We start from the raw sequence: 10751 nt of genomic DNA, 5'->3' as shown, positions 1-10751 counted from the left end.
GGATACGGACTTGCGCGGGTGAAACCGCGGGGCGCAGCTAGTATTGTACGAAGGGTTGTGTTTCTTCAAATGTTTTACCTCGTCGTTAACAAATAAAAACGAAGTCGTTTGAAATGAGAAATCTGTGCAACAATTTATTTTATATTTTATACGTTATGATTAATGGCTTCCTTTGAAATGTTATCGCAATTTTTACGATTTTTTGCACTGGTGAGATAAAATCGTAAATGAAAAAGCGCCATACAATAATTCGTATTCGTGTAGGTACATCGGACACTCGGAATTGTTGGAATGTTGGAAGGCAAATGCAAAGTTCGTTAGTCCATTTTACAGGAAGATAGCACGTGTTGAAAGTGTTTTTAGGCAACATTTTTTCAACAAAAATATATCTTTTGTTTATCGAATGAACATTTTTAACATACTTCACCAAAACGTTTTGAAATCAATCATAGAATCCTCTAGACTTCTCTTCACTGTAAACTTTAGTCAGTTTTATTATAAATTTGGATATATTTTCTTTAAAATAGACCATCACTAAATAAGAAAGATTGCTCCCAAAGTCTCTCATTATGTTACGTGAAATGTAGATGATACGCTCAAAGGCAGAAAAGGGAAAAAATTGCTCACAATGCATCGTAATAAAGGCCTATCCATTGTGTTATGGTAAACCAAGAACGTGTTAAGACTTTTCTTCATAGCCAGAACACGTCGAAGTCGAATAGCATGTCAGCCACGACACGAATTTCGCTATGTGGTCTTTCTGTGCCATATATATTGAAATAACGCGCAATGAACTATTATTTTTCTGAATAGGCGTTCCAAAATTTTTATCGTAAAATAGATACATCAATAAACATACTTATTCAATAAAAACACTGAACAATACGTTGTTCCATATTAGTAAAGACGACATCGAAGTTATCGTATGAAAACACTACATTGATGTGTGATCGAGTACTAATCACAAGGCGGGAAAACAGGTATTGGTGAAGAACATTCTTTTTCATAGATAAAATCACTCGTAAAAGAATTGTACCGTGAATCGAATTGAAATAAATCATTATTATCATGTCTTAGATAAGATAACCCACCCATATGAACAATAGATAATACACCATTTATATAAGGTTCGTATTATTAGCAAAATTTAAATCTCTTTGATGTTCTAAATCTCATTGCAAGAACTTTTCAAAATAAAAATAAATTGTGGTTTTTGTTCGGGATATGCCAAAATAGAATACTGCTTATTTCGTCATCTATAGACAACTTCATATTACAAAATCTTTAGAGTTAAACTTTTCACAAGCAAATAATAATAGGCAATGTTAAAAATGGATTTAATAATAACTGAGAAGTCATAACAATTAATTTAAATACATCCTCCTTTATATTAGATAGCTAACTGTTTTGTGTACTCGTCTTTGCAATATGAATAAATTTATTTTTTACTTTATAGACCACAATATTTTTAGCTACCATTTTGAAATTTACATATAAACCGATACAAGTTTACTATATGTACAAAACATAGGAATAATAGATCCCCCTAATATCACTATATACATAATCCAGCTGGGTGTTTGCGATCGCATCGTTAATTCACTTAACACACTAAAGCGCTGCTTAATTGTGAAGATCGTGATCGAGCTGCTGGAATGACGAGCAAACAGGAAAATTAAACAGATTTTACATTGTTACGCTTCTCAGGGCACATTCATGCGGTCTGATTTTAAGCTTCAATGCACAAAACGCTTTATGGAAAATTTAAATACATCCGGTAAAATAAGCATATATCACGTGTCTTTTTCACATTTGTTTTCTTTGAGGTAATGTAGAATACGCATGATACTTAAACTCTTAACCTCGGATATTCGAAAAAAATCCATTTGAAGAACCACGTTATTCCATGTGACCAATCCGGAGAAAATCGCAGCGTCCACTTTTTTATGGTATAATTATTTTTGTGTGATATGTAGGTATATACTTATTATATATCATTTTCTTTTTCTTCTATGAAATAAGTGTGTGACTGGTGCCTCAACTAGGTAACTGAATAAACTGTGTTTTAGGTCACCAGGTCCCCACTCCTGACTTCATTAGGCTACACTCTCAATACATTGAGAGCAAGGCGTCTTCTTTTGTAGAAAATTATTTTATGATCTTATTAATGATAGTATATTTACGAAAGTCATCGTCCTGTTATCAAACTTTTTTTATAAATAAGACGCTTTACCTATCTTCATACACAAAAAACTTATGATGACTAATAAATTTATTAAAAACATGATATTCTAGTTGAAACTACACAGAACCATGCTTCACCTAGCCTAAAAATCTGTGTTAAACATATCGTTACATGTAAAGTCTTCATGAGTACTGCATAGGACTTTCTCGGCGCTCAGCGCAAATTGCTATGTAACATTTCCTTTGGTCCGAAGAGAAACTTCCAAAATTGGGGAGTTTAGAGCAAAGTTAAAGAATTTCCAGTAAAAGCCCGGGATGCAATTGAAACTTTAAGAATATTAACGAACATACAATAATTAGAGCTTAGTTAATGTGGAAGCGTTTTAATGTATGTGGAGTGGCTCTTTATCTAGCGAAGATATTTAGTATAATATGATTACATAATAAATAAATGTGTAATAAAGAGGTGTTCTCTTTATACCTTATCATGTTTTAATATTTAATAATTTTAGAAAAAGGATTTTTTTGATTCACTTACTCCAATAATAAATTTATAATTTTTCCTAGCTAATATATATGTTTTAGTTAGCAAGGACTATAATCTTTAAAAAGACATATTTTATCATGCATAACCAAGAAGGACTTTGTAGTGTAGGAAATTATCAATAAGAAAAATTACTTATAACATGCTTGATTGGAAAAGATTTAATAAAAAATACTATATAAATTCAGCTGTTATAATTGATAGAATATGGAAAATTGTCAATGGTCCATGCTTTAACAAGTTTCAAGATAATTTATTATTTATTTACGTTTTTACATAATCATTCAAAACCTGTTGGTGTATGGAAGAAATTTTGCATTTTTCTACTGTTAGATGTATCGTAATATAATGAGAGGCAAACGCTATAATAATAAAATTTAATAATATATAACTTATAGATTGCTACAATGTTATCTTATGGAGATATAAAACAATACCTTTTTATAAAAATGTGAAATATTTAGATTTTTTGAATATTTTATTTTCCACCGAAATGCCAAGCTGTATGCTAATATCATGTTAACAGAGTAAATTTAAGTTGAAAAAGTAGAATTCAGTTCCAATATTTGAATTGAATTAGATGCGGCGAGAAATACCTATTGATTTAATTATTCAGGTGTATATATAACGCATTTATTAAGTGAATTTAAAAGAATGCTATATGAGCCTGATTTGCTAGTATTTATTCAACTTTTTGCTTATTCATTTTTTGTTTGAATGATGTGGAATTGGTCAATGTTATATTTATCAATCATTGGCAATCTTATCTATACATTGTGGTCACATTCATATGCTAGCGTAATTAGTTTTAACCAAATAGTTTATCGTTACTCAAATAAGATTAGATAAATATAAGAAAGATACGAATAACTCGTTGAATTTATATTTTATTAATCTATATATCTTTGCTCAGGGAATCCTTCGCTTTCTATGGTATGTTTTTAATACCATGTTAAGAATGTTTAATTACTATAAAAATACTTTAACAGTATTTTTTTATAAAATCAGTATTTGATTTTCGTTGAATTTAATTATTCAATACAAGTAACACGCGTGATCAAAACAAAATTATAAATCAAGAATTCCCATCTTAACCGACTTCAATATTTAATGTCATAATAGGGTAAGAGTTAATTTATATCTCTAATTTGTTGAACCCTTCTCAGTGGTCTGTCTAAAGCTGATTATCAAAGTTAGTTCCTACAAATTAAATTACTAAAGATGTAGCTAAAGTTATTAAAAGCCTTTGACTAAAGGGACCTACACCTCCTCTGATAATGTAATTCCGCTCATTTCATTCAAATTATCACTGCCAAATACTGAATAATAATTTCAATTAAAAACGTGAGCGAGCGTGCGTATTACGTATAAGGTGGAAAACAACTCCAAAACTACTTACATAACATCTATTTAACATAAATTGATTAAGATAGGTACTTGAGCAAGAGCACCACAGATAGCACAGGGAAAGTACAATATTCCTTCAAATTAATAATAAATAATATGCAAGCAATTGTGAAAAAACACATCGTGAACTATTATTAACAGTTATAGTATAGGTAATATAATCTTCAGTCACTAATTCCTAAATTATAAATAAGTATAAAATAACTCAGTATAAATATATTTAATGCTGAGTTATTTATTCACGAAGAACATTATATTTTGTACACATTCATCCACTTGAATGAAAATTGAAAAGAAAATAAAAAGGAATATACATTTTATTGTTCGTAAAAGTCCTTGTGATTAATGACGGTGAAAATAAATAGTCGGACGTAGGATTGTTAGCACAAGTAGGCTTATTTTGGAGATAAAAATAATCCTAGTGGAGCGATCAGACTTAATGCTGTCGTGAGACTTGAAATTATGTTATACTAGCTGCGCCGCGCGGTTTCACCCGCGTAAGTCCGTATCCCGTAGGAATATCGGGATAAAAAGTTGCCTATTTGTGATTCCAGTTGTCTAGCTGTCTACGTACCAAATTTCATTGCAATCAGTTCAGTAGTCTTTGTGGGAAAGAGCAACAAACACACACACATCCTTACAAACTTTCGCATTTATAATATTAGTATGACTAGCGGTCCGTCTCGGCTTCACCCGTGGTATATTTTTTCTCTACGTTAGAACTTTCTTTATGCCTTAACAAAAACGTTGAAAAATTCGCTGAATTTGCTGAGCCGTTCTCCAGTTTAACGATTAACACCCTTTTGTGATTAATTTTAATTTTTATAATTTGATAAAAAACAGTTATAAAAATTACCTAAATATAATAATTATAATTGTGAACCTATTAATAAATTTAAAGTACTTAGGGGACAGTTTTTCGGTGAAAAATGTATACTTTTCTTCTTTCCGTTTACAGACTTTATGTAATGGCATACTATTATGCATATATGATGTAATCTTAGCTCATTGATTAAACTCACAGCTGTAACAGATACGAGATGACATAATCACAATTTAGTTATATGCAACTAATAAACCATAGATATTTTAGATATGTTAGAAGAGGTTAATTTTTTCTGACTAGCTGGTGCCCGCGACTCATTTGCGAGTCTCCGAGACTTACTTCCCGACTTTTCTTCTCGAAGTTCACACACACACACACACACATATTTTATTGCACTCTACGTCTAACTAGCTATTAATACTTATTTATAAACAGCTTATTAACATCTTCATGTAAATATGTAGAATGGATATGGGATGGCTAATATTTAAGGGAGGTCGGTTCCTTCACATAAGAAAGGAAGACAGGTCTTCTCTTAAATTTACTAGGAGAAGATTTTTAACTATTTTCTTTCCATGCTACAACCAATAAAATTTACTTATTTTAAATGAAACATTTTACAATGTGAACGTTATCCTCTTAGCCTTCGTATCTGTAATTTTTTGTAATTGGTTGCAACTTACAACCTGGGCGGATAAAGTATATTACACAAGTATAATTGCAAAATAAACAACTACAATAACAGTGCTATTTTAATTTTAGGAAGGTTACAATGACTGTTCTGTGAGAAAGCACTCTATTTTCACCGCAACCGCATACTGCATATTCATTAAAATTAATCAATTTTGCAAATGGCGTTTACACTAACTTACTTTGCTATAATTTCTAGCTTTTGCTCTATTATGGAGAATATATACTTCGAACTAAGATGTTTTTGACAATTGTAGATATTTTAATCTCTCACAAAGCATCAAAGCTAAATGTTTACACACTAATTATGAAATATAAAAACGTTTATTCAACTATTAGTAACTTTATTGTGTAATAGCGGGCAATCGATCTTAAAATGTATTAAATTATACTACATACACAGAAATTTATCAACCTATAAAAACTCCTTAATACTATTTTTGCATCAACAGATGAGGGTCTTATCGCTGATAACGATTTTTATCAGGCAACTACTCAACAACAAAAAATAGGAAAGAGTAATAAACAGTAGTTACATAAATATGTCTAAAAAGGATGAAATATTTCTTAAATTATCTGTCATTTGAAATAATATGAAATTTTATTGAAATCAACATTAATTTACAATAACAGCTACCTATATCTAATCATATTGGAATGTGTGATAAAATCTTTTAACATGAAACCTATCAAATTGACTAATAAACTAATAAACAAATTAACCATCATTATTTTAGTGGATTTTTTTACTATATTTAAAAAAAATCTTTTTACCATGACTGAAATTGATTTTTACGTTGCCATACAATAATTTAAAATAAATGATGAGCAAGAAATACATTTCGTGTTTTATGTTGCATTAGGGTTCCGCAAGGACGCTTGGTAAATGTATAAATATTGGACCGTTTATAGCGTCATTAAACTAACTTAATGTTCATTACGTTGAAACGTTTTCTTTTAATTCTTTAATGACTTTTTCGCTCATCTTTTTTTTAAACTTAGAATTGTGTCCATGCAGTCTTGTGTTGGTATAATTTTAACGAATTAATTAAGAACTCGAATTCTATAAAGTTTTTCGTTATTTTTGTCTTATTTAAACTTTTAAAGGTTTATAATGACGTAGTAGGTAAATGGAGCTTACAAAATTCATGAATTCTTCTTCGAGTCACCACACCTTGTAACATGCAAGTTTAATTAAAAACACGTACAAATTATTAAATTGAAGTTAAATATGAACAATGCAGCATTAGTAACAATGTACACTCTTATTAAATGTGTACGAATAATTATAATTACTTGAAGAGTTTGTTTGCTTTCAACGCGTTAATCTCATTAACTGCTGTACCGATTTGACAAAAAAATTCTGTATGATATAGTTACTTTATGGAGCAAGTTATATTATAATAAGCTGTACCTAGTCCTTATAACATCATGTACGACGTGGGACACAACTAGTTTATAAATAAAATAAAATGTACTCCTTGCAACAACCAAAATATATACAGAATTTACCTTTGTACTTATCTACGTAACATAATGGTGACCTTATCGATAACACAAAGGACTCCTCAATTGATATATAAGTTTATGGTTATTGGTTTAGTTAAAATGATCTTTTGTTGGATAACTCTTGACCCGAAGCAAAATAAAATTTGGGGAACATGGACGTGATATTTCATAACAAGTTTTTCATTAAGGCTCAAAAATTCCATATTGAAAATTTTGCCACCTTGGTGTTCAATAAATTATGCTTAACACAGTTCTGAATGTAATTTTTGATTTGGTTAAATATTTATAATATACACACCTACTTATTGGGATCTACAAAATACGCAATATGTATTAATATATTATATCCAACCTATTTTAAGGACATCTTTTAAACCCGCAGTGATGTGATGATGTACGCCAGTTATTTTTCTTCTACCTGTATTTTTTTTGCGGCACATTAGCTCTTAATTGTCATTAAACGTTATACCGTCAGCAATTTTATTGTAGTTATTTTTAAATTCCATAATAACCCTAAGACACTTTCGAGGAGATGATAAAAAATCTAGATAGGAAATTAATTGTACAAAAATTATATTTGCCCAAATGCAAAATTGACGAATTTAAACGTTCGTTAGGCTGACAATTTGTTCAAGCTGAAAGTGGAACGTGATTCCAATTAGTTGAGTTATAACGTTGAGTGATGTGGCTGACTTTCATTTACGGCCAAATTTGCAATTAAAATGACAAAGCATCATTATAGTAAGGAGCTATGTAAAAAAAATAACATTAGGTATCAATGTTATCTATTGGATTTTGAAAAAAAAAAACACCCTTAAATCATAAAGTCCCAAAACAACGCTAATCTTAATTACAAACGCGTGAAATGTTTTCTTAATTTCGTATTATGATTATACCTACATGGACCGATTTAAAGTACTCCCATAAAAATTCGAAAGGCAATATCAGAACATTATATCCTCTTATGCGCGACGGCTATTGTTTTCTTGAAATACCATTCCAGTATGCCAAATCACAATACACTGATATCGATATATAGCATTTTGCAGATAAACACACTTTCCTTTTAATAAACTTAAACATGTATCACACTCACAACACCAACTTGACTCGAGTCACTTGAATACAAACACTACAAAAATGTCGAAGATACGAATTTCAGTGCTTGTGATATTATTTTTATTTTGTAAGTATATTTACAATAAATAAAAATTAGTTTTTCAAATATTTGGGATAATGCAATTTTATTAATTATAGGCCACCCACGATATATTAAAAGCGAAGTATATTCAACAATGTATAATGACGATGAAATTCAAAATAATAATCATGGGTCCAAACAAACTGTACATACGTTAAAAGGCCGTTTTAATGAAGAAGCTCAACGACTCGTCAAATGTGGAAATATAGAAGAAAATACGAAAAATACAACGAAAATAGCTCCGACTTACAAAGAGTCCCAGATAATTCAGTCAATTGATCAAAAAAATGATAAGGGTGTTGATATCGCGGATTTAGAAATGAAAGTGTTAGCTGAAATGTTAAAAGATTTTGAAGACCACCCCTTACGACTTGAGGGTGAACCCGAAAAAATTGTTTACAACAATACAGATTCACATCCAAACGATTACGTAGTGGATAAAACTAATAAGCAGTTTGAATTTGAATCTTTATTAATTAAAAACGAAGCTGCAAACATGTTCAGATATACAGATGATGAAGACGATGATGATGATAATGAGGATAGTAATAATACGATATCCAATGTAAAAAATAATACCCGAAGAGTACATCCTTACGATTTAAACCAGGCACAAATTCCACGAAACTATTTAAATCCATTTGAAAACCCACCACAGCGATCTCAGATCCAATCGCCTGTCACGAATGTGGATTTAAATCGTAAGGTTGTGAAAGCAAATAACCCAAATAATCTAAATAATCCAAATACTCTAAATAATCTCAATAATTTAAATTACAATTACAATCCCAAACCAATATTAAGCGACGTGAACAAGGAAATATCCCCATTAAATGTTGCTCGTGAAACAACAACAATTTCTAATGATATAGCAAGTGAGTACAAAAGTAATACATTAAAGCAAGACATAGGTGATATGGATATAGATTTATTCAGCCATTTAAATCACAAATTTTCATCTGAGGAGTTAAGAAATATCACAGGTGATCCAACTAAAGGTTTTGGTATTTCAGACATGGTCAGGTCGAATTTGATGCTAATCGATCACCCCCGAGTTTGTTATGCTTGTAGTAGCACAGTTAGCCCTTCATGCTGGTCTCCGGATAGAAGAACTCCAACAAAGTATTGCCGACAGGACCATAACGCATGTTTGACGAAAGTCTACCGACATAAAGGTAATTTAAATAATTCGGAACTTGCAAATATAGAAAACTGTAATATGACATTGACAAATATATAATTTCAGGTATATCTTTTATTATTCGAGACTGTGGTAACGCCTGCTTGAACAACAATTTAGCTGAATACGGCATTCGATACAAATCTTGTACAATTTGCCACTCCGATTTATGCAACGGTGCTTACTCTGTACAAATTTACGCACGGAATATTATAGTTGTGCTTATAATATCATTGTTTTTCAAAATCACTATTATATAAGTTTTGCATGAATAATGAATATTTGATGAATAAATATCGGATATAACCTAGTATTTCATTACTAAGTAAATCCTTTTATTTAATTTCTTCCCCATTTAAACTTATTACATTGATGTAATTAAGTAGCTCTATGGCAATATACTATCTATTTTATAGTGGTCGGTTTTCTATACCTTACATACAAAGACTTATTATTTTTTTTAATGTCATAGCGGGCAACTGAGCTGGTGGTTCGCCTGATGGTAAGCGATCACCACCGCCCATGAACATTCGCAAAGGTAGTGCCTCTACGAATGTGCTGCTCGCTTTTATGTGGTAAGGGAAAAGGAAGGATTGAAGACTGGAAAGAAGGAATGGACTGGGACAGGTGAGGAAAAGGAATTGGGCCTCTGCTTCTTTAACGTGTTTAATAATCTATTATCTAGATCATCGAAAACCCATGGATATACAAATATTTAACTAGCTGTGTCCCGTAGTTTCACCCACGCCGTACATAATTTTATATAGCCTTGTTAAAAATGGATTCCTAATGTTCAAGAGAAAATAAATATTACACGTCGAACGATAGCACCTGAGATTAGCGCGGACAAACAAACATTTTGCAGTTCTTTATTATTAAGAATTAATAAATTCATCTGCTTTTAAATATGCTATTTTTAAGCTAACTATGATGCAGATGACTAGCAATAAAATGAATATTTTAATAAGCGGATCGTAAAACAATCATTGGCTAATGGGTGAATAATTAATTAATAATTAAATTTTCTTAGTCCTCTACAAGTCTACAGACTAAATGTAGTATTTATTATTGAAAAATATTTAAAAGGGAATATGACAATTTTAATGTGATATATTCATGATCATGCAACATTTATTCAAGAAGTACACCAGAAAAATGGACCCGTATGAAGGTAAAAATGATTTTAGAAAAATAAATAATTTACTCTTTA

The 10751-nt window shown here is 30.6% G+C and overlaps 1 protein-coding gene across 1 annotated transcript; it reads left to right on the top strand.

Moving 5' to 3' along the window:
- Nucleotides 1-8455: 8455 nt before the first annotated feature.
- On the top strand, nt 8456-9786 carry LOC119840178 (glycosyltransferase-like protein gnt13; the record flags this gene model as incomplete). The annotated part of the gene is made up of 2 exons (XM_038366692.1): nt 8456-9536; nt 9608-9786. Coding segments are annotated over exons 1-2 (1260 nt in total), but the record flags the coding sequence as incomplete, so codon positions are not given.
- Nucleotides 9787-10751: the final 965 nt, after the last annotated feature.

This window comes from Zerene cesonia, chromosome 5 (assembly GCF_012273895.1).
Source record: "Zerene cesonia ecotype Mississippi chromosome 5, Zerene_cesonia_1.1, whole genome shotgun sequence".
Lineage (NCBI taxonomy): Eukaryota > Metazoa > Arthropoda > Insecta > Lepidoptera > Pieridae > Zerene > Zerene cesonia.
The sequence above is the reverse complement of the archived record's forward strand: the minus strand, read 5'-3'. Positions and strand labels throughout refer to the sequence as shown.